We start from the raw sequence: 25434 nt of genomic DNA, 5'->3' as shown, positions 1-25434 counted from the left end.
GATCCATGACAGTAATAACCTCAATCTAACCTGTATTTCTGAGGCAGATGACTACCGGTGGAGAGGGTTTGTCTCCACAGGCCAGATTATGAGTTCACAGCCAGACATGGACAGATGGAGGCAGAGGTTAGTCCTCCCTCCTGTGCTCTGCCACACACACACACACATTTGGCAAGCACTTTTTCACAGGACAATTACCTTACGACCTCCACCAGCCCACACACACACACACACTTGGCCAATTACGAACACACTGAAGGAATGATAACAGTCACAGAGGAGCCAGTCACACAACCCTGTCATCATGTGCACACAGACACACTCTACGATGCCTCTAGCTCTGTAAAATATGGCAAGCATCTCTGTTTCTGAAGGGCACAGCGCCCATCTGTAGCTCCAGCACAGAGAAGACAACCAGACTGTCAGAGTCTCCATACAGTGTGCACTATATTTATTATAGATATAAATTTTTTTAAAACATGCAAATAAAGAAAACTGTCTTTCTGCTTGCTTATTAGGACTTATTATTCTGCTGATAATGCAAAGCCATGTTTTTATTCCCTCCTTGCCTCTCTCAATTAGTGCTCACATTTATGGAGCACTAATTGAGAGGCTAAGAGGAAAAAATGTTACTTTCCCCGTTCTGCCTCTTATCTATGCTTTTTAGTTTATCCTCTCAGATAATTTCATTGCATACAGATGCTGTCAGTGTTCACCATTTTTTTATGTGTTAGAAACCAAAAATAGACTACAACATTTTTGTTTTAAAACTTTTCCATCATATAAGGTTGCATTTATCCTGATCAATATGGGTGAAAACCAAAGAAAACTCTCATGAAAGTCACAAAATAATAAGGTGCAAAAGCCAAGTTGCATACATTTACATATCCTGAAACTCTTTAATTTAGACAGCATTAAATCTATCACAAATACAATGCTGAAGTAGCTTCCAATTTTTTTTTAGCTATCATTTTGTTTTTGCTTATACAAAGGAGATATAAGGAATCAGAAGATCATAATTTATCAAATGATCAGTAGAGAGAGGGGTATGAAAAGTTCCACAGCTTTAGTGATAAATCAGGGAAAAATTAACAAGGTAATTAGAAATAGGAGGAAAAGTTGAGAAAAAAATAAATAAAAAAAAACAGATATTTTTTCACAAATATTGAACAGATTAAATGGAAAAAGGTAATGAATCAAGATACCAATGCAACTAAGTTAAGGTAGTTTTGCACAAAGACTAATTATGTATTGCATGTTGTTCTATCACATTAAAACTGCAATTTTGCATGTAGGTTAGTGGGAAAATTGGAATGGTTAGCCTAAAGCAGTAGAATTTGTGAAAAAATAAAAATCCAAATTACCTTTCTCTGCTTATTTGTGCAGGGAGCATAGAGACACATAACCATTCAAACACATACACAGAGTGCTTTTGCAGCTTTCAGTAGGTTCTTAACAGGACAGGCTTGTATGAAGCTCCATCCTGACACAGCATGATGTTTCCACAAGCCAAAAAGTTTAGAGATGTTCTCATCTGACCAAAACATTGTCTTCTATATATGAGCTTGGTTCTTTATGTGGTTTGTGGTAAGTCTTGTAGCTTTAAATGGCAGCCTTGACTCCTTTTTCGTTTTTTTCAACGAGTGATGTTTGAGCAAGCATTAACCTTGGAAAGGCTGATCATATAAACTCACATAAAACCCAAATGAAATGCATTGAGGTTTATGAATCTTAAATTAGAAAATCTTTAAAAGTTATAGGGAACCAAATCATTTTGTACAGGACTGTATAACAATGTCAAAATAATAAATGATAAAACTGAAAAGCCTAACTCATTCTGAAACAACATTCTCAATTCAAAACAAAGATCTAAAAATCCATAATAGAGGTACATTTTAAAAGTGAAACAAATGCAAAGCATGGTTTACTTTGCGGCCATCTAACTGCTCATGCTTCGGCATTCACCTTGACCACATGCTGTTTCAGTGGCACACAGGAGCACTACCAGCAGTGTTTTCAAAGTCATTAGCTCCTAGTTTTCTGTGAGGGGAACTCCTGACTAGATCGCGTTACACCCTAAAGCTTAATCTGATTATTTGTGCTTTTTTTCATCTTTTATTGAGGGTAAAATTTGCAGGCTAAAAAACAAAACTGGAACCTCGTCTTTTAGGGATCAAGCACATGCTTTCATACCGATTATTTAATGAATAAAAAGGACTATTTGAAAAAGGTAAAACCATAAACCCAATGTTAAGGTCTGTGGGGCTGCAAAGTAGTTCATGTACTGATTATTACTGAGGCTGTACGAATAAGAAAGCTAATTGAATGACATTTAGGGTTTTCCAAAAAGCTTTTTTTTTTATTAAGTAACAGAAAAAATAAAACTCCTTAAAAAGAAAATAATCTCACATTGTGTTTGTTTTTCTCAGGCAATGAATAAAACAAAACATGCCCTGAAATAAATGTATATCTTACTGCTAGATCCTATTATTACAGAAAAGTATTCATTAAAATAATCTAACAGCTTACATGAGAGCATTTGTTTAAAGGTAAAAAACTGTGCTAGGAAAGAAAAAAAAATTAGCTGCACTATCAACAGTTTCTATTAAACATACATGGACCTATAGTTTTTTGGTGATGCCTATTTTACTTCTGAACTTTCTCAGACTCTTTTAGTACAGATATTACTTTACAAAGGCTCATTGTTCTTAGTTACTCTTAAACATTGTAAAGTTAACCGATCAGGCCATTCAACATGTTAAGATATTACTAGATCATTTGTTATGACATAAGATCGTGCTAGTGTGGTAAAAGATGAATATGTTTTTTCAGGGATTTTCAAATATCTTCCCTAGCGCTGATAATAAATGTTGAGCATGCGGAATGTAGGATGTGTCCATAAAAGGTCAAATAAACACTTCAATTTAGATCAATAGCGGTGACTCAAAACTTAACGTTTGGTTATTGCCAGGGTTGTTGGAATGAGTTTTCATTTTGTTTGAAAGTAAGCACCAAAGGAACAGAATGGGTCAGGGACGGCTACTGTAGTGACTGATAAATAACTTAACATTTCCACCTGACAAGGAAGGAAGTTTCTAGACCATGACCTGAGACATAAGTCTTGTTTGAGATTTTAAGTAAATCAAACAAAAATAGGAAATGCCTTTCTCTGGATAGAGTCAGATTTGAAAGATGTAGCAGTTTGAAATTGTTCTAATGTTGTTGGGTTTTTTTTTAAAGGAGGCACATCTAAGAGGAACCTTAGACAGACTCATGGCTTATAGCCTGCTGTCAAAACACAGAGCATAAGAACAGTCTGCTGTAGGTGAAGAATCTGCTATAGACTAATAGTGGCTTTGCTGAAAACACTGTTTTTCTGACTGAGATGTGTGTCTTTTCACTGGCTATGACTGCAGCACAAAATATGCTACTGTATATAGTTTTAGGTTTGCAAAAGGAGGCTATGCTTTATTGTGGTATTCTGAATTCAGTTTTTGTCACAGTGAACTAGGCAAGGCAAGGCAAGTTTATTTCTATGGCACAATTCAGTACTTGGATAATTCAAAATGCTTTACATGAATTAGATAATACAATATAAGAAAAATAAAAATGTACAGGAAATAAAAAACTAAGTTAATGTTCTAGAATTTTATATGAAGTGTTCATTTAAACCCTCTTTAAGATAAAGATTTATTGCACTGTTCTAAACCAAAATTTGATAACAGTAGTGTACTTGTTGAAAAGTAATGGAAATCCTAAAATTTCAAGTGGGCTGACAACATTTTAATTGTTTTTACACCTCTTATGATTAGAAAGACATCTCCCCCTGTTTCTGTTGAGAGCCATTTGGCATTTTGATCCTACCTCTCCTTGTTGATATGATTAGGCTGGCTGAATATATTATGAGAAATTGTAAAACACTATTTTTATAGGTTTCTCTGAGAGTCGCATATATAAAGATAGAAAAGTCATTTAGGGCTATGCTAAGACATTTAAAGACAAGTTTTGCAATGTGTTGCTCATCTATAATTCATAACCTCTTATTGGAGGGGAAACATTATTTGTTTATTTGTGATGGTACACCTGCATTATACTGAGGCAAAGCCTATTAAAAAGTCTAGGAAACTCAAAGCAAACCCCTGAGGAATCACTTTATAATATAGTTGGATCTAAAAGTTTGTTTTCTTAGCAGGGCTGACAGAAAAAAAAAAGCGTGATATATGAAAATAAAAGCAAAAGTAGAAATCCCTGGCCACAAGAAGCAACATGTTCGGTCAGTTTTAGCAAATATACTAAGACCGATCTCAACTCTGACCCTTGTTGGTGGTGATGGAAGGGTAATTGGTATTGGCTTGTTTTATAGCAACAGGACCTGAGTAACTTGCAGCAGTTGACAACAAATTCTTCATATGCCAAATTATTTTCAAAACAAATCTGAGGCTATCTGTTTGATAGTTTTAAAACAGGTCACCAATCCGACAGCAATCCCAAACCTAGCAATAAATCAATAACTCATTGTAAAAACAATAGTGAACAGGGGGCTAATCAAAGTCCACATCTCACTCAGTTTAAAATGCTATAGTGCAACTCCATAATTAGCTGTGCATCAACAAAATGTCAACAGATCTCAAATAAGTAAAGCAATCCTGTAAAAAAGATTGGACATAGGCTGTTGATAAAGTCATACAGAGAAAACTTGCTACAAATCCCAACCTAAAGTCATTGCTGCTAAAGTTAGCTGTACCAGCTGCTAAGTTGCAGGGTGTAGGTCTACTCAGTATTTCCACTCACTGCTTTTCCTCTTTGGCTTCACCTTTATAACTCAAAGCAATGGGTTGTGAGCAAAAGCCCACACCCCTTTATTATGCCTTCATACATTAAACTAAAGAATTGAAAGGGAATAGATCTTCTTTTTCCCATGACTGTATATTTATTTTGGTTTTCAACTGATTAAAGAATTCAACTCAAGCTTTGGTTTTCTAAATTTCCAGAGATCCATGCAAATTTCTGAAAGAGCGACCATCTCCATACTTTATTGTATCTGTTTTACAATATGGGTTAACATTTCCATTTTGTTGACCTGATTAGCCACAGATGAACCTATAAGTTACTATAGAGAAGCCTAAACATGTTGCTATTTAGTTCTACTGGGCATGTTTTTGGTTGGTGTGATGTGGTTGCTGACAGCAGACAGCTATGACTCAGACATTGTTTTATGTCAGACTTGGCTCAGACACATTTTTCAGCAATTTATCACAAACAGGACAAATCGTTTTATCAAGTGGTCCTGCTTAAGTCTTTACGTAAGCAAATAGATTTGTGGAAAGTCCCCTTAAACCGGTACAGGTGTAAAAAGTACTTTTAAAACTGAATTTGTTACTTAGTTATTTAGCATTTTTTAGATAAAATACCTTTCACTTGTTTTATGCATGATCTCATTTAAGAGTTAGCATGTTTTTGCCATCATGAGTAGATGAGCCCCAATAAATGGTCAGAGATCAGAACTGGTCAATTTAACTTAATCTGGTCTGACCAGCAATTCAATTACTGTTTTTTCTCTTTTATCCAGTTCATTTATTGCATCATAAACTTGAAGTCCCACCGTTTTCAGGCACCAATAAACACTCCATTGAACAGAGGTTACTTTGTTTTATCTTTTCAAAGTTTAATGAAAATCAGAAAAAGGTAAGTGACACAAGCTTCAACGCTAAAATGGGGATAATTGTGCTATTTTATAATTTCACTTGGATTAAAAAACCTCTATCTGTTTTAAGGATCCTGCATGAAATCATTTCTCTTCCATAGCATTTTAAGGTATTATATAATTTTGAATATAAAACTGGAAAAACCTTTTAAAAAAATGCCAAACCTTTAAGATACTGGAGCTGAACTGAAGCAGTTTTGGTGCAATTCTAAGGGGAATACTGAAAACATTTGGTTCTTTTCTTTGGCGGTCACTTTAAAAGCTTTTTTCTCATATGGCAATACCACTATATTTTCAGTTGTGGTTCCTCTCAAAGAACTGTAATCAAGTAAAATAAAAACCCTAAAAATTATACAACTTTAGCTTAGAAAACCTTCATTAATATAAATCTTTAAAAAGCTTTGATTTTATTTGGCTGTAAGTACAGTACAAGAATAGAAAGAAAGAGCTTATTAGAATATAGTTGATTAAAATCAATCCACAGATCTACGTTTAACAGCTTTCTAGCAGAGCAAACTTTCAGATTACAGATTGTGTTATCTCTAAAGCAAAAAGCAGCTAAAGCGCCTCACATAAATCTTAAAGAATTTCTAAAACCCATTCAGTCTTTACTGAGAATTGTTTCATGTTGGTGCAGAAAGATTTGTTCAGTTCAAGTTAAAAAACATCATTGTTCATTTAGGAGTTCTCTTGTTGAGGTAATATGGCCACCACTCATGAAAAAGCTTCCCCCCCACTATCTCCTCTATCACTGATTGCACTAATTGCACCCTGATGCAAAAAGCTTCAAACAGATTTTAGTAATTTGTGTTTTTTGGCCCTAAGTCACAGTTTTCCTCTTTTTTCTTTTTAAAATAACCATCAACTACGAACACAGAGCTCCAGAAGTGGCAAAAAAGGTAAATATTTCCCTATTATGAGCTGAAAATCCTGACAGGACTGATTCACAGTCCCAATTATGGATGACAAAAGTCTGAATTTGTAAACAAGAATGCATATTTAATGATGATAAATTATAAAACAGTAAAACAATTGATTCATTCAAATAAGATAAATACCATTAGTTTAAGTTAATCACAGATTGCTGTATAATAGTCTATACAAAATGTAACCTAATCAGTTTTGATATCCTCTCAGAATAAAAAACATACTTCATTCATCTCTGTTTCTATTTGATAAAACCATAATGTTCCTGAGTTTCTTTGTGCTCTGTCTTTATTTCTAATTCATTTGAATTATGTTTATTAACCCCCACATGTAAGGCACCATCGGCTTGAATATGGTTTGCCTATATAAGGTTAGGCAACACATTTAGTTTAATTAATCTACTTCATATTATATATTAAGAACTACAATGTACATTGGCAACAATAAGAAATAAAAGAATGGCAAACAGATATTTTAAAATGTAATAAAAGAAAATATGGCAGCTTTACTGAAACTCACAGTAGATTGCTGTAACTGTATTGCTTCAAATGATGTAATAAAAAGTAAAATAACTGGATCATAGTGCTGAATCAGTGTCATTGCTCTGATATCCGAGTCGATATACAATCTGGGTATCAGATCTGTGCATATCTAGTAATAAACAGTGCTGTTTTTTGATAATCCAACACCTTTTGACCCAAATATCAAAATAATACATGAAAATCTTGTCATCATAAAGAGATCAGAACCTTTTGATAGTTGCATTCTATAAATTGGTATTACTATCAAAGGTCTGGATTAAGAACTACTGGAGCGCTGCCATGGATTTCTATTTGCTCTTCAAATTATAGTTCTGCATGAAACTGTGGGCTTTTGTAATCATTAGACCATAGCAACAAGCCAATAGCAGTATAAGTGACAAGATAACTAAATTCTATGTGCACTCAGTGTTGTCAGATACTTTACAGCAATTATGTTTGTACGTCTAGTCTCAATATTCCTGCTCTATTGTCTGATTTATTGTTATAACCACTATTGTTACCTCCGCCAAGGAGGTCATACTTTTAGTCGAGTTTGTGTACGTTTGCTCGTTTTTCTGTCTGTCTCTGTCTGCAGGATAACTTAAAATGTTATGAATGGATTTTAATAAAATATTTACCAAAGTTGCACCTCAGTCGACGGAACAATCCATTACATTTTGGTGATTATTCCCATCATAATCCGTTTGCAGGATTTTTTTTAATGATTCCTTAAAATTATTTGTCAGAACAAGCAGTTTCTCCCTAAACCAGAGATTGGCAAGAGTGGCTATTGACAGCGTCAGCATCTGACTCAAAAAAGTCAAGAAGTATTATAATGAAGACAAAAACACAGGGAAGGTGAGCCATGCCTGGCTAGAAACCTTAGTCTGCTGAACAAACAAGAAAGCAGAGGGAATGAAGAAGGTGAGAGTAGAACAAACACCAGAGGCTGCAGACACAGTGTCTTTTTTATATTTATGAAAGGATTTTAAGGAAATTTTTACCACATGTGAACCTCATGCCAAGGAATAATTCATTTAGATTTGGTAATGATCCAGCTGCAGGTGTAAGCAACAACATGGGACAAAATGTGCTGCTTGGTGGAGGTCTGTGCTCTCCAAGTGCTTTTATAGTTATTATTATTAGTAGTAGTAAATGTAGTAGTAGTAGCAGTAGTAGTATTAGTAGTAGTATTCATAGCTATTTAATTACAACTTATTGATGGAAAGAAAATACTATTAAAAAAAATGCTTGCTTGCAAGTTAATCAGGGGTAGTGGCAACCTAGTGGTTAGGGAATAGAGCTTGGATTCCTGAGGTTTTGAGTTTGAACCCCCACTTCCACAGACTGCCACTCTGGGTCCCTGAGCAAGACCCTTAAACCCACACTGCTCCCCAGGCACCGCACAGAGGCAGCACACTGCACCCCAAAGGGATGGGTTAAATGCAGAGGTAAATTTCTCCGATGTGAGATCAATAAATTTCAATTATTATTATATAAAACAAAAAGCTTTACACTACATTGTTACAGATAAAAAAAAGAGTAGTTCCTTTTTCTTCTAGATGATGTTATCTTTTACAATATTGTTATACACAAGACCGTTACAGTATGTAGATGCAAATTTGTTAGATATTAGCTGATGCTTTTGAGAGATAATTATAAAGTCCAGACTGTGAGATTCCCTGCTGTGACATGAACCATTTCCTATGTCCATTTGAACATGTATGTCCACAACAGACAGCTTATTTGCTTGTGTGAGTGTGCATCCATATTTATGCCTCTCTGTCCAAAATATGTCACTTTCTCTCTGGCTGTACTGGCAACATGCTGATGACTCAGCCCATTCAACACATTAATCCCATTTCTTTGCAAACTGTGCTCGGCCCACACTGCGTTTTTAATATGCTGCATACATTACAGACCATCTGATTTCAGGAGAGAACGTCCGTGTGAGCTGAACTTGATGCTTTATGGTTTGTCGTTAAGAGGCATGACTGGGCGCTGCAGTGGCAAGGCGGAAAAAAAAAGAGGTAACAGTTACAGTTGCAGATAACGCTGAGAACTTTTACAGCGCTATGATTGCTAAATCTATATCCATCTTTACCATGGGCGTAGGTTTGCATAGGGACCATAGGGACATGTCCCTACCAAAATTTTGGAAGGACCTATTTGTCCCTACCAATAATCAGATGTAAACAATATGTTTATAATTTACTATACAGCAGCCGCTTCTTTTCCTCTCGCAGCTTCTCTGCCTGGTAGCTGCAGCTGCCTGCTCTTTCCTGTCCCTTTCACATAGCAGCGCATCAACTGTGCTGCGCGGTTTAACTCTCTGATTATTCTGCCTTAAGTTCCGCCTTCTCTCTTTCTGATTGCGTGTTTTCTAGTCTGTATGTGCGCGCGCGCGGGTGCTTGGAGCGCGGAAAAAAAGACGCTAAAATAAATTAATATTTATGGAAGCCCGTTTCCGCCACTCTGTAAAAAAAAAAAAAAAACTATCTCAATATAATGAGATAATAACTCAATATAATGAGATAGTATCTCATTATAATGAGATAGTAACTCAATATAATGAGATAGTATCTCATTATATTGAGTTACTATCTCATTATATTGAGTTACTATCTCATTATATTGAGTTACTATCTCATTATAATGAGATACTATCTCATTATATTGAGTTACTATCTCATTATAATGAGATACTATCTCATTATATTGAGTTACTATCTCATTATATTGAGTTACTATCTCATTATAATGAGATACTATCTCATTATATTGAGTTACTATCTCATTATATTGAGATAGTTTTTTTTTTATTTTTTACCAATTTTTAAGTTAAAATTGAGTATTTTTGGTCAATAGCTCCCAGGTCATGTGACCTATTGATGCAAAATCAGTGTGAAATTGTTCTACTAGTCTCTGTAGATGGGGCACACTCATTTGTTTTGCATTTTAACTCTTTTTTATTTTTTTTACCAATTTTTTTAGTTAAAATTGAGTATTTTTCGTCAATAGCTCCCAGGTCATGTGACCTATTGACCCAAAATCAGTGTGAAATGGTTCTACTAGTCTCTGTAGATGGGACACACTCATTTATGTTTCATTTTAACTCTTTTTTTATTTTTTTTAACCAATTTTTTAAGTTAAAATTGAGTATTTTTGGTCAATAGCTCCCAGGTCATGTGACCTATTGACCCAAAATCAGTGTGAAATGGTTCTACTAGTCTCTGTAGATGGGGCACACTTATTTGTTTTTCATTTTAACTCTTTTTTTATTTTTTAGCAATTTTTTAAGTTAAAATTTAGTATTTTTCTTCAATAGCTCCCAGGTCATGTGACCTATTGACCCAAAATCAGTGTAAAATTTTTCTACTAGTCTCTGTAGATGGGGCACACTCATTTGTCTTTCATTTTAACTCTTTTTTTATTTTTTTACCAATTTTTTAAGTTAAAATTGAGTATTTTTGGTCAATAGCTCCCAGGTCATGTGACCTATTGACCCAAAATCAGTGTGAATTGTTGGGTCCCCCCTTACATGGGCCCACCACCCGTGAGAGGGGCCATAAGGGTCGTATGCAATGTGTGTTGGCCGGGGGAGGGGACCCTGGTGGTCCGATCTTTGGCTGCAGAAGCTGGCTCTTGGGATGTGGAATGTCACCTCGCTGGTGGGAAGGGACCGGAGCTAGTGTGTGAGGCTGAGAGGTTCCGGCTAGAAATAGTCTGTCTCACCTCGACGTATGGTTCTGGTTCTGGAACCAGTCTCCTATAGAGGGGCTGGACATACTTCCACTCTGGAGTTGCCCACAGTGACAGGCGCTTGGCAGGAGTGGGCATACTTGTTGCCCCCCATCTCGGTGCCTGTACGTTGGGGTTAATCCCGGTGAACGAGAGGGCTCCGCCTAAGGGTGGGGGGACGGGTTCTGACTGTTGTCTGTGCTAACGGGCCAAACAACAGTTCAGATTACCCACCCTTCTTGGAGTCCTTAGAGCAGTGGTTCTCAAACTTTTTCTGTCATTCCCCACTTTGGACAAGGGGGAATTTTCAAGCCCCGCCTGTCCCCATCGCCCCAACACAATGCTAATGAAATATGCAACAATCTTAAAATTTTCCAATTTTATTGAAGTAACAAGTAGTATCTAAATACAAACTATCTACATCAAATAACAGCAAGCTCAAAAATAAAGAAAATGAAAATGCAGCTGTGTCAAAATTTGTATCAAGCTCAAAGATAGAAAAAATTAAAGTGCCACTCTGCAATCTGTTAATAAAAGAAAAGAAGTGAAATCCATCTGGCAAGACAGGTCTATTTATCCCTGCATCAGTGGCTGCAATGAGCCTGTTTTGCATTGCACAGTTTCTCAAAACGGGGTTGCAGGCTTGATACTGCCACTCTCAAGTAATGCTCAATGTTCAGCTGAGATCTGTATTTTGTTTTCAGTGAAGCAACAGTTGAAAAGCCCATCTCACAGAGATATGATGTGGCAAAGGGAAGAAGAATGCACACAGCTCTCTGCCCGATGAGTGGATACTCCCTCTCCACTCCAAACCAGAATTCACTATTAGTCTGAGCATTAAACCTGAGCTTCAGGGTGGAGTCAGACGTCATTTCGATAAACTGGTCCTATTTATTTAAGATAAAATATTTCAAATTCAGTTATTTATGATCAACCTGCGCCGTCAATCCCGGCGCATGTGCGCTTTATTTGCAGTCTGGACGCTGAGGGTAAACATGCTGTGTCTCTGCAGCGCTGAGAGGGACTCCTGCGATAGCGGGGGAGAACGGGGTGGGGATGGGGGAGGCGCCCCACGGCAGCACCTGCCGCTGGAGGACAAGAAAAGGAATGATACGTGCTTTCACGTAAGAGTCTCCAAAAGGCGCTAATTTGTCGCTAGTCCCTTTTTTTAAAAAGAGTCGCTGGAGGGGTCTAAAATATAGCAACAAAGTCGCTGAGTTGGCAACACTGGGGCGCGAAAGTTTATTCCGTTACAAATAATATGCCGACGTCACGTCAATCATTATTTTGGCACTTCAGTTCCAGGTGAAATTTTTCTCATATCTAATGTTCTTTTAATTAGACTGCATGTAGGCTATTAATGATTACTTTGTGGGTTTGATTGGTCTAAAAAGCGGCAACATACAGCTATAAGGACAGTTTGCTCTCACACATTCTACATTTATAGTCACACACACACACACACACACCGGAACTTGGCGCGCCCCACCTGTCACGTCTCAATTCCCCACCAGTGGGTCGCGCCACACACTTTGAGAACCGCGGCCTTAGAGGGAGAACTGGAGGGTGCCCCTCCTGGGGACTCCCTTGTTCTGCTGGGAGACTTCAACGCTCACGTGGGCAATGACAGTGAGACCTGGAGGGGCATGGTTGGGAGGAATGGTCGCCCCGATCTGAACTCGAGTGGTGTTCTGTTGTTGGACTTCTGTGCTCGTCATGGATTGTCCATAACGAACACCATGTTCAAGCATAAGGGTGTCCATATGTGGTAAAAAATAAAAAAAAGAGTTAAAATGCAAAACAAATGAGTGTGCCCCATCTACAGAGACTAGTAGAACAATTTCACACTGATTTTGGGTCAATAGGTCACATGACCTGGGAGCTATTGACCAAAAATACTCAATTTTAACTTAAAAAATTGGTTAAAAAAAATAAAAAAAAAGAATTAAAATGAAAAACAAATGAGTGTACCCCATCTACAGAGACTAGTAGAACAATTTCACTCTGATTTTGGGTCAATAGGTCACATGACCTGGGAGCTATTGACCAAAAATACTAAATTTTAACTAAAAAAATTGCTAAAAAATAAAAAAAAGAATTAAAATGAAAATCAAATGAGTGTGCCCCATCTACAGAGACTAGTAGAACAATTTCCAAGTGATTTTGCATCAATAGGTCACATGATCTGGGAGCTATTGACCAAAAATACTCAATTTTAACTTAAAAAATTGCTAAAAAATAAAAAAAGAGTTAAAATGAAAAACAAATGAGTGTGCCCCATCTACAGAGACTAGTAAAACAATTTCACACTGATTTTGCATCAATAGGTCACATGACCTGGGAGCTATTGACCACAAATACTCAATTTTAACTTAAAAAAATTGGTAAAAAAAAAAAAAAAAAACTATCTCATTATAATGAGATAGTATCTCATTATATTGAGATACTATCTCATTATAATGAGATAGTATCTCATTATATTGAGATACTATCTCATTATAATGAGATAGTATCTCATTATATTGAGTTACTATCTCATTATATTGAGTTACTATCTCATTATATTGAGTTACTATCTCATTATATTGAGTTACTATCTCATTATAATGAGATAGTATCTCATTATATTGAGATACTATCTCATTATAATGAGATAGTATCTCATTATATTGAGTTACTATCTCATTATAATGAGATAGTATCTCATTATATTGAGTTACTATCTCATTATATTGAGTTACTATCTCATTATATTGAGTTACTATCTCATTATAATGAGATAGTATCTCATTATATTGAGATACTATCTCATTTTAATGAGATAGTATCTCATTATATTGAGATAGTTTTTTTTTTTTTTTTTTTTACAGAGTGGCGGAAACGGGCTTCCATAAATATTGGGCTACGAAACTAGTCCAAATTAAAAAAAATATTATCTACGCTAAAACAGGCGAAAGCTTCTGACTGGAGTTCTGTAAAGAAGCAGGAGAGAGTTTTTTGATTTGTGGAACTTGAGAAATGTAAGTTAACAACGTTAGGATTTCTTTTATTTTATCTTTTAATCAGATAGCCAAACGCTCCCTAAAGAAGATCTTTTATGAAATGAAACCAGGTGAAACAGAAACGTTTAAACGTTTCCTTTGGAGGAAACTTTTTTTTTTTTTTTTACTTCTTAAATGCTAAATGTTTACATATTTTTTACAATCTTGGTATAATTCCTGCTCTAAGTGGGTCGCTCTGTCGGCTAAAGGCACATTTTAGTGGCCCTATACTTCTGTTTACGATTAATCAATTACTAAATTAGTTCACGATTATTTAAATAATTTGTTAATATGATTGTTTCAGCCATAGATAAAATACATTAAATTAGCTACACAGAGTAACTACAGCCCAGATGTACAACTTCTAATATTAATATTTTAAATGCTCAGTGTCAGTTCCTCTCCTAGTTCCAGTGCACACGTAAATACAATACATTTATTTGCTGTCCCTTGAATGTATTATTTTGCATGATCGATCCAGAGAGAGCATATTAGATAAAAAAAAAAATAAGAGTGGGTTAGTATATAATAAGAGTTGGTCTTAGTCGCAGGTAAATTTAAATGCAATCCTTTTCAAAGTGAAAAAAGTCCTAATTCCACATTCATCAGAGCAAGTTATGCTTTAAATATTGATAAACAGCATCTAGTGCATGTAGTGCTTATAAGATTTGTATTAATGTAGCAAGAAATGCTGCTGTTCTCTTTAAACAAAATGAGCCCTGAAGCTCACATTAAGCATAAAAAAAGAGCATGCATATTTTTGCAAAGGACCAATGAAACTGAAGAATAGTGTCCCTACCAAAGTTAAAATCAAACCTACGCCCTTGATCTTTACACACATGCCTACAACACTTCTGGACCATTTTAAGTCTGTAAACTTTTATTTACATGGTTATCTCACTTTCACACAATTAATTTCAGGAAGATCATCAACTTAAAACACCTCTCGAGGGAAGCATCATGTGAGCATCTGAAAAATATGTCTGAGCCACCTCATCTGAGTCCTCTCATGTAAAGGAGAAGTGGCTCAACTCTGTGCCTCTTCCAGCTTCTGCTTTCTAACATGATGCTTTTATGCATAGGTAAGGGGAGAAATGCAGACTGACCAGTAAATCAAGAGCTTTGCCTTTACGATCAGCTCTCTCTTCAACATAAGAGACCAATACAGTGTCAAAAACATAGCCTCTGGTTTCATCTGGGATCATCTGAGCCCTTTAATCCCCCACCACATGAAGTTGGTGGTCCAATCCATTTTTATTCAAAAGCTGTTTTTCAAAGCCCTGCAAACGTTAATAAATGATATACTCAAATATCAAATATGATATTTAGCAAATTCTTGTGAGATTTTGTTAGTAAAATAGGTCGATACCGCGTCAATATATCAACATATAAATGTTGATATATTGACATAAACATATGGCAAAATTTAGTGAATTTTCGGGGGATTTCGTAGCATAACGATGACATATAGCAATATTTCATTAGTAAAAGAGATTGATATGGTGTTTTTAAATGGCAATATATCAGCATATAAGGATATTGTGATATTTTACTGTATCAATATTTTTTCCCTTGTCTTTAGAAGTTTTTAAGTCTGTAAAAAAATAAGTTTTTGAGGAAGAAGAAGAAGTAGTATTTTTTTTTTTTTTAGACTTTAGAAACTCAGAAGCTGATCAAATATCGGGTTGAATATCGGTGGGGTGGCCGATGTCCAATATTCAGTTTTAAGGCCGATACAGGCCGATACCGATAGGAGGCCGATTATATCGTGCATCCCTACAGTCAAGCCATTGCTTGAATGTTCTCACAAACCTAACCCTGTTTTTCTTTCTCTTAAACAAATAATTGGTTAAATAACTTTCTATGCAATACTCAGTCTGGCATGTGGTTATGTGATCTCAATAAATATATGTAATAGGAAGGAGATTTCATGAGTAATTTTTGGTTTAATCAGGGGTCATAAAGCCTCATATTTTTTTTATGGGAGACTGGCCCAAGTTGGGATATTTAATAGAAATCTTTAACTAAAGTAAGATACTCTGATACACATTCATTAGGATAATTCACTGACGGTTATGAAATGGAAGTAGGTAGAGACACAACTGCAGTCAATGTGTTGTATATTGGGAAGGTGTAAATACATGTCAGTATGGCAGACCAGGCTATTATTTTAGTCATATACTTCACTGACAAAAAAATTTTTCTTGTGTAAATTTCTGAAGACTCATTTCACACATGTGTTAAGCAACATCCTATCAATAACTGGGCAATTAAACCTTCAGAATATTTTCCAGACGGACATCAGTCCTTGCCTTCTCACACAGAAATCCGCACTGCTTTAATTTCCATTTATGACTCAAAACATGAAACGGGCTGCTAATTATTCACACAGCGACAGCTGTTGCCGTTCTGTCAAATCTGCATAAATCAGCCATTCGTTTCTGAATGGAAGAGCGTCTCCGTCGCAGGAATTAACTCACACTATTTGTGTGTGGATATGGGATCGATTAGCAACAACAATCATTAATTTGTTACATCTGGTTTCTCTGGATATTCGATCTGAAAACCCTTTTATCTTTATAAACAGAAAACAATGAACAGTAATTGATGCAACCTCTCCCAGTAGCTGATGTATATCTCGTGGCAAACGCTCTAAATATCTGTCTAGAGGATCTCAGATTTCTCAGAACACTGAAACAACAGTTAATTATTTCATGCATAAAAATGTATAAATATTAGTTATATTAGTTATTAAATAGTCAGTTAGAAATCCAGCTGTAATAAAAAGGAAGCAAGGAACCTTCAAGACACCAGGAAAAATCCCATGAAGAGCAAGGATCATAAGATCATGCGGCAAAAGCTGCAAGAGAGAGAGTCAAGTAAAGCGAATAGATGTTTAGATGTGCAGCTTCCTGAGATCTAATATAACACTAATATTCCCTGGATTACAAATGATTCTAATTTGGAGAAAACACAGATTCTCTTTAATTAACAATTACAAAGTCCCGTTTACACCCTAAGTGCTATTTTCTGCACATAAGGAGAGTTATTAAAAAAAAAATGCCACTGAGATTTTACATAATAACTGAAGCAGTCTTGAAGGAGGAATGTTCATGTCTGTGCATCTGTGTGAGTGTGTAGGTGTTTTTGCACCTGTTTTATTTTAAAGCATTTCTCCAAAAGAAACATTTGTGCAAATACTAAAGAACAGTTTTCTAGTAACACTTGTTTTCTGCAACACTTTTCAGATGAGGTGACATTTCTCTTGAGTATCATAAAACTTAATAAGATCACAGATACCCTGTGTTTGGGGAAACGTGTCACGCAAAGTTTTCTCAACAAAACTAGCTGGTCAGAAACTCAAATATCCAATCTTGTTTTAGTTCAGCAAATGTACCATATCTGAGGGCAAACAAATTGCAGTAACTAACTTCAGTGAAGACTGCTGAAACTGAGGGAAGAAATGTAACAGATAGCTTTTCGATATATGTGAGGTGATTAAAAAAACCTTAAACATTAAAGGAGCTCTGTAAGAAAAAACAGTTTGACATCTCCATTTTTTTTTTTTTTTTTTTTTTTTTTTTTTGTGTAAGAGAGATCATGAATTAGGTAGCTAAGTGGAAGTCAAGAAGAAGGCTGGACAAAATACAGCAAATGTTTCTCTGCTTCATCTTTTTTTAACTCTTCCATTTTGTCTGCCATGAAGCATTTCTGAATATGTTAGCAGCCATTAAAAAAACCCAAAGCTTAGGTGTAGGTTTATACTCTGATGCTTGTACAAACAGAGATAGCCGTTTACACTTAGCAATGCTTACCCTGCTAATCATTAATAGCACATGTTGGAATCAGTGGACCCAGCAAAACTCAAATGTATATTTTTTTTGTAACTATTTTTAATCTAAATATAAAATCCAGTTTTGCAATAACTTTTTCATTTACAGACAATGAAACATCACCTCTGATCCTAACTATAGAGATTATAGCTCTTGCAGAAAGCTCTGATTGCTGCAATTATTGGTCAAATGTACAGCAGAACTATTCATAAATAAAGTTTTTTCTTTATAATCTCAAATGTTTAACAAATGTTTTGCATATAAAATAAAAAAACAACAGCCTAAATGGTCAATGCAAATACAACCAGGCCCTATCTTAAGTGTGAGCCAATGTATATACTCTAAAAGCATTTCAATTGTAATTTGGGTGTTAGACAGAATACCAAACAAAGGCGTAATGTAACTTTATTTACATTACGCCTTTACTTTATTTAGTACTATTATTTCCAGGCAGCTATATATATATATATATATATATATATATCTTTTTTTTTTTTTTTTTTTTTTTTTTTTTTTTTTATCTGAACACTGCAGCCATAATGGGATTTAAAAAAAGAAAAAAGATTTAAATACATTGTTGTTGTGGCAAAACACTACATTTCTTTAGTAACATAAAAATGAGACATGGAGACAAATAAAATCTTTGTAACACCAATCTACTGATGACATCTTTATGAATAAACAGACAAATAAAATCACACTTCTGAAAGCAGTGACACAACAGCAGCATTTCCAAATCAATAGCCATAAAATGTAATTGAATAGTCTCAGTTATTATCAAGTTCACTGGACCTCAAAGGGAGTCATAATCAATATTTTCGGCAGCCATTAGCAGCTCATAAATTGGTGAGGTAACGCTAAAATTTCACACTCCTACATTTTCGTTTTATGGTTTCAGGTAATGAAGTTTTTGCTCTCAAAATCTAACCACTGCCTCCCTCTTTCACCACAATGACTTACTTGGGTTATTGTGACAGTTAGTAGCCCGGGTGGATCTTTAAAAATCAATAAGTACAACAAAATACATAATTCAGGGAGGCCATTGTGAACCACCACAGGATGGTGCACTTATTTGTACATAAGTACAGCTTGGTGCAAATATAACTCTCTGCAGCTCATTTGTACAGAGTAAAGGGCTCTCTCCCTGCAGCAGCAGTTAGAACATTTGGCAAATACTTACTGCAGCCCCTGAGAGGCCTTTTCACATCAAGTCAGCTTATTAGGTAACTGATGCTTCAACCTCTCAAACCAATATACCTGTTTTCCCCTCCTGGCTGTTGTTCTGCAAAACCAAGCCCATTATAATCCCTCTCCTGTTTCCCTCTCTCCCTCTGTCTCGGTCGATATGTTGGACAGCAAGTACACGTGCACAGGGAGATAATGCAAATGTCTCTATAAATAGGGACAATAATGCTGACAGTAGCACTCTCCATATTGAGATATCTCAGTGTAATTTTCACTAACACGCATAGGCACAAATCCAGGTATCTGGTAAGCAGTAGCGAGGGGGGGGGGGTCCACTCTGTCGCTATCATAGCGATACTCCTGAAGCAGCACAAAAAGGCTTGAGTTTGCAAACCAAACACATTTCACATTTATGCCATAGGAGCCTCAAAAAGAGGCGCACTGCATAGAAAACAGATCAATGTGATCAGAGCATTGTGAACAAATGGCACGGCAGCTCAAATCTGCAGTCAACTAAATAACTTGAATATTGACTCTGCTATAATGTTGGCCTTTGCAGCTCATGTACTGTATTATGTACAGACACAGTTTAATGCTTAGATCTATTTGGTACTCATGTCTGGTATACAGCTTTGTTTCATATGTCTTCAGCTGGTTTTCATTTAAAAAGAAAAACACTGAAACCACTATATAGCTGTATCCCATGTAATATTTCCCCAGTCTATACAAGTCAGTTCAGAGTAATAAAGAGTAGCTATCAAATTATGCTGCATATACAAGCCTCTATCCCAAACTTTAAGGCACAATAGAAGCTGAGGTAAAGACCGATGGGATGAAAAAATAATTGAGACGGATAGAGCAGAGCGGCGAGCCTCATCCTTCATCTCTGTCACCCTTTCCCCCCCTCTCTTTCTTACCTTTCAGCTCATGATGAATGACTTTAGAGAGGTTGGGCTCCTCGCCCCACCAGAAGATCCACAACTCCCTGGCATCGGGCTTGATCTTGCGTCGCCACACACACAGCAGGTTGGCTTGCACACATTGCATGAAGCTGCGCAGTACTGGGTCATCCTGAGCCGGGGCCGAGATCACGGGCCCGTATTCCCCGCCGCTGCAGAAGCTGTAGCAGCGCCATTTGATGCCCGTCAACTCCGCCTGGAAGAGAAGAGTAACGATTAAAGCACCGCAGCTGTGAACTTTAAGCTGTTCAACAAGTTCAAAATGAGTTCTTGTTAGGTAAAGTTATCACTGCAGTCTGTTCAGAATGCTTTTTTGCTGTGTGTGTATGTGGGGTATGGTTATAGTGAACAGGAAGAAGTTGGCTTGAGAAGGACAGTTAGACTAACAGGGAACAATACAGCCTTGTAATCCACACAATGTATTCATACAGCTTTAGCTGTCCTCATAAAATACTATCTAATGTCTTTATTCCAAAAATTCAGATTAATCGATTAATAATTGGATAGCCAAAGATTCCTTATGGAAGATTTTTTACAAAAGTAAACCAGAACAATTTTAAATTCAAAATATTTATATATTTTTTTTTACAATTTGGAAATAATTACTGTTGTATGTGGGTTGCTGTGTCAGCTACAGGCATGTTTTACAGTCTCTACACGCCTATTAACAATTAACCGATTACTAAATTAGTTGACGATTATCCTAATAATTGATTAATCACGATTTTTCCAGTTAATTGCTTCAGTCTTAGACTAAACGACTGACTGTCATGGAGAATATGAGGTCACAAATACTAGGGGGGACAAAGCAAAGTAAAGGTATGACACAGGGCAGCGGCGTAGGAAGCGGGGGGGGGGGACGGGGGGGACATGTCCCCCCCAATAAAAAAGCCAAGTGGATATGTCCCCCCCAAAAAATTCTACCGCAAAATATTAGATTTTGACATTTTTTTACGAGCGTGCTTTTATTTTGAAGGCGCAGCATAGCGTTAGGTCACTGTACTCCCCCTCCCCTCTCTAATCTGCTGAGTGTTTGAGCACTCAGAAGGGAGGGAAACGGCGACACAGAAGTCAGAAACTTGTGAATGAGGTAAAATGGTCTGTCGGGATGCTGCTATGAATATTGCCTATTTATAACGTCTTGTTGTCAGTTCACTTTCATATATAGAAACTGAATCTTTTTGGTTTAGTCATCTTAGTCTTGTACAGAAGAGGATTAGGGCCACTGAAAAAAAAAAAAGTTAACTGATTTAAAAAAAAAAATCAGTTTAACATGGGGAAAAGAGTCAGAATTCTGTCTTTTTTCTCAGAATTCTGATTTTAATGTCAGAATTCTGACTTTTTTCTCAGAATTCTGACTTTAATCTCAGAATTCTGACTTTTTTGTCAGAATTCTGACAGCTAACAAACATGTTAGTATCAAGCCATAGCCATGTCTTTTTTAGAGACTAGCTCTCTTTTTTTAATGACCTTCTGCTACTCCATTAATGAGGGGACCCCTCGGGCACGTAAAAAGTTGCCTAATTCTGTCATTTTCCACCATTGTGTCACTGGCCACCTCAAACAACTCAAATCTTTGTCAGTGAAGCTGAGTGCTCCACATCTCTTCCTTCATGGTGCCCATCTACATTAAGATCCAAAATTCTGAGAAAAAAAGTCAGAATTCTGAGAAAAAAGTCAGAATTCTAAGACAGAATTCTGAGACAAAAAGTCAGAATTCTGACTTTTTTTCTCGTATCATATTAAATTGAAAGAAAATTTAAAAATCACTAAACTTTTTTTTTTCAGTGGCCCTAATCCTCTTCCATAGTCTTAGGATGATCACTCATCCAATATTTAACTGCTAACTTTATCTAGACGTTTGCTACGCTAGCCAAAATGTTTTTTTTTTTTTTTTTTTTAGATCTCATTTCAGTACAATGCCACCACCAACTAAAAGGCTGAAACAGCAGCAGGACTTACTCAGCTTTTTTAAAAAGAGAAATGTCAGTGTGAGTAACAGTCACATAACACAAGGTGTTGCCCTTGTTGCCCTTGTGTTGAAATTAGCCCGGTCTGGGCGTGCGTTTTACGAGGATTTTTTATTTTTTGTGTGGTTTTGCTTCACCGAAATGGACAGATGTTATACCTGACGCGCTCCTGGTTGTTAGTTAAAACCACAGGGAGAGTTAATTTTAATTCTTAGCAGCGGCAGCTGCATTGGTTAACCAACTAATTAACTTCTGCACCTTTATTTCTTCAAATAAACTGCTGGCTCCTCTTTTTAGACTATAACCAGATTAACACAACATTGACAACTCTGTAGTTTTCTCTGTTCTCTACTGCAAACTGGAATTAAAGGCGCCATTTCTACCAAAGGTCTGGACAGACCTGTCTAGGGTGTACCCTGCACCAGCACCTCCCAACCCCACTAAGGGACAGGGTGTACAGAAAATGGAAGGATAGATAGATTTCTACCAAAGGTTTAGAATGCGTTTTTGATCCAGATGCTTCAAAGTGCCCTGTCCATAATTCTTCAACACACTGTCAACCTATATAAATTCATTTTTGACCATTATTGCAAGTTTGACAAAATAAAACATATCAGACTTTGCGCTTTTGTTGCCTACTGAATTCTTTTTAATCCAACTGAAATATTTGATTTTCTAGTGCGTATGCGGACACTAAACATGCCAAAGGCTAAAGCCCTTGAAAGACATCTCCCTTTGCTTAATAAAAGACTCCAGTCATTTTGTTTGGTGATATGCTCACATCTTATGAACAAATGCATTATGTAAATTTTAAATGCATTATTTTAGCAAGACACATTTATAAAAGAATAAAGTAAAAGATTAAATAGCCTTTTTTTTAAGTAGCGTACTTAAGATATGTTTCTGTTGAATATTTAAGAATCTCAGATTTCCGACATGTCTCCCCCCCAATTGTAAACATATTCCTACACCCTTGCACAGGGGGTGCATAGATGCTGCTAAAAGAGCATACTGCCAGTTCCACCTCTCTGATCTATATGTACACAGACAGAGGAGGACATGCGAAGGAGAAAATTTGTCATGATCTGTAGAAACAGATAAGAAACAGTCTGTGAAATAACTAGCGCAGAATTTTTTCTTACTAGTTTCTACTGAAACTAATTAGTTTTTACTGAAAAGGGCCACCTGGTAACCTGATTTCCAACTACTGAGACCATTGACAGTTCCTGCTGAAAATGCATCTTGGGCAAGACTCTCATTTTTTAAACACTGCATAATGAAGGGGATATCGTTTTTTCTTCTATTAAACTACAGTTCCTCCTAATCCACAAATAAAGAATCAGTTTATCTTTTTTCATAAATCAAACATTTTTATCAGTCTGTAACCAGTGTCGGAAAATCCATTTTACGTTTAAACTAACCTACTATAAAATGCAGGGGGGTACAATAAAAGAAAACAGATAATAATATTCTCTAAACCATCTGGTTGATGTACTTACTGGCAGGTGGGTAGTTCTTAAATCCATTAGCACTTTTAAATAACACATCACTGAATAGGCTGGCTTGTCACAGTGTTTGAGTTGTGAGAATATAATAGAGGCAAAATTTCTATTTCATCCATTTCTGTTGCCTTTTAGAGGTTTAGAATCAGAGAGCAGCTTGTATCATTAGAAATTTGCATTGAACTACTAGAATATTTAGTATGATAAGACAACACAGCTGGGTACGCACTGATCAGCAATATAAAGACTGTTAAGAGTACAAATGATGGATCAATTTTCAAAGTACAGTTGCTGTTTTTTTTTGTTAGGATGCTGCCCTGGGCATTCAGCCATACACTCATTGACAGAAATGACTGACACTTTGTCTTCTCCTTTAGCTCATTTATCATTAGCCTTCTGGACAAAACATAGGGGTTCATTATTATTTCCAAAATGCTATAATTGCAAATTGACAACAGTTTTCATAAAATAGTCAATTTCACGTCAAACACCAGCTGCAACAACTTAGCTCACATGGAGCAGACTTTTCCTTTTAATACAAGGAAAAGTTTGCTTAGAAATAACAATTTTTAAAGAATAGAAACAAGGAAGATCAGATGTCTTCCTAGTGTTAATCAGATGCTTAAAAGGGACATTTTATTAGCCTATTAGAGTATGTAAATATTATAAGTGTAGCAGGGAACTGAAACTGACCCACATGGTGTCACGCGCAGTTAAATTTGTAAAGCACATTCCTCAGTTGGGTTTGTGTATGCTTCCTGAGAGACAGGATTACTGCCTCTGAGCATGATGTGAACTGTGGTCGAGAAAATCTTTAAATATGTGCACTCAAGAAAGAGAGCATCAGATCCTTTTGTGAACTCATAGATCTAACATCAGGACACCCCTGAGACACAGCTGCTAAAAATCCCCACAGCAGAGCTCATTTTAGACACAGAGTACATGTCAGTGAAAAGGAGAAGTACTGAAGGGGGAATTTTAGGAAAATAAAGGAAGGACTTTTGAGATGTAACAATCATCAGACAGTCTAGAATCATGTGGCCACTTTGAGGACTCCATGCATTAAGCGGCCCTTGAACTTAGTGGGAAAAAAAAGAAAGAAAGAATAAAAAGATTGTGTACTGGAAAGTTGGTCGTGCAAGGCTTTCTGTAAGGAGTTTGTAAGTTCTGTCTATAAAGGAAATGTTTATTTCCCACAGGGGGAAATAACCCAGTCCCATGAGTGAAACTCATGCCCTAAATAGTTTAATTAGACATAGAAATAAATATGCAAAGTCTTTCCTTTCTTTTTGTAATTTTGATTAGTATGGCTAAAGTATGCTTGTAGCTTGTCAATCCAGACTGACTTACGCTGTAATCTAGGCATATCAGTCCGGAAAGGAGCAGGAAGAACCAAATTTTAAAGGCATGACTAGTACTATGCAAACAGGGTCAGTGGAAACAGGTTTGAACAAAACAGATAACAACAGATGTGATGCAAACACATCTTTTACAAAGAAAAGCCCTTAAAACAACCATTTGTTTTGGTTTTACAGATATATCTAGTTCATTCAGGACATAATAATGGCCATCATTGACACATTACTTTACTGCAGCCGCCTACTTGACTTTAGAAACATCTGCTGCATTATGGTTCAGTAGATTTTAGACCAGAGTCTGAGCTAGGGATGCACCGATCCACTTTTTTCACCTCCAATCCGATACAGATATTTGTAGTTTAATGTCGGCCTATACCAATACCAAACACAGCACTAAATTATTAGCTAAAAAATGGTTTTATTGTGTGAAAAAAAAATAGGATCATTCTTCTTTGCATATGATTTGATTTCCCTTTTCTTAAAAAAAAAATAGGAAACAACCCAAATATAAATGTTATGACTCATTTATTTAACAACTGTGCACAACATCTTAAACCAGTTCTCTGACTTGGTGAAAATGTAAATAAAAGCGTCATTATCATTATCAAGTTTCATCACTGTGATTTTTTTTGGCCTGTAAAAATATTACTTCTTTCCTTTGCTTCCAAAGAAGTTAGCTGCTTCCCGCTGCTT

At 36.2% G+C, this 25434-nt stretch overlaps 1 protein-coding gene across 1 annotated transcript in view; it reads right to left on the bottom strand.

Moving 5' to 3' along the window:
* LOC119781543 (mediator of RNA polymerase II transcription subunit 13-like) overlaps positions 1-25434 on the bottom strand; it is a 118108-nt gene that overhangs the window by 65764 nt on the left and 26910 nt on the right. Inside the window, 1 exon segment of the mRNA XM_038282039.1 lies at positions 19870-20107. Coding sequence (XP_038137967.1) covers positions 19870-20107 — 238 coding nt within the window.

The sequence above is a fragment of the Cyprinodon tularosa genome, unplaced genomic scaffold (assembly GCF_016077235.1).
Source record: "Cyprinodon tularosa strain WSP-4 unplaced genomic scaffold, ASM1607723v1 ctg179, whole genome shotgun sequence".
NCBI classification, from domain to species: Eukaryota; Metazoa; Chordata; class Actinopteri; order Cyprinodontiformes; family Cyprinodontidae; genus Cyprinodon; species Cyprinodon tularosa.
Note: the sequence above shows the minus strand (reverse complement) of the source record. Positions and strands in the feature narration are given on the sequence as shown.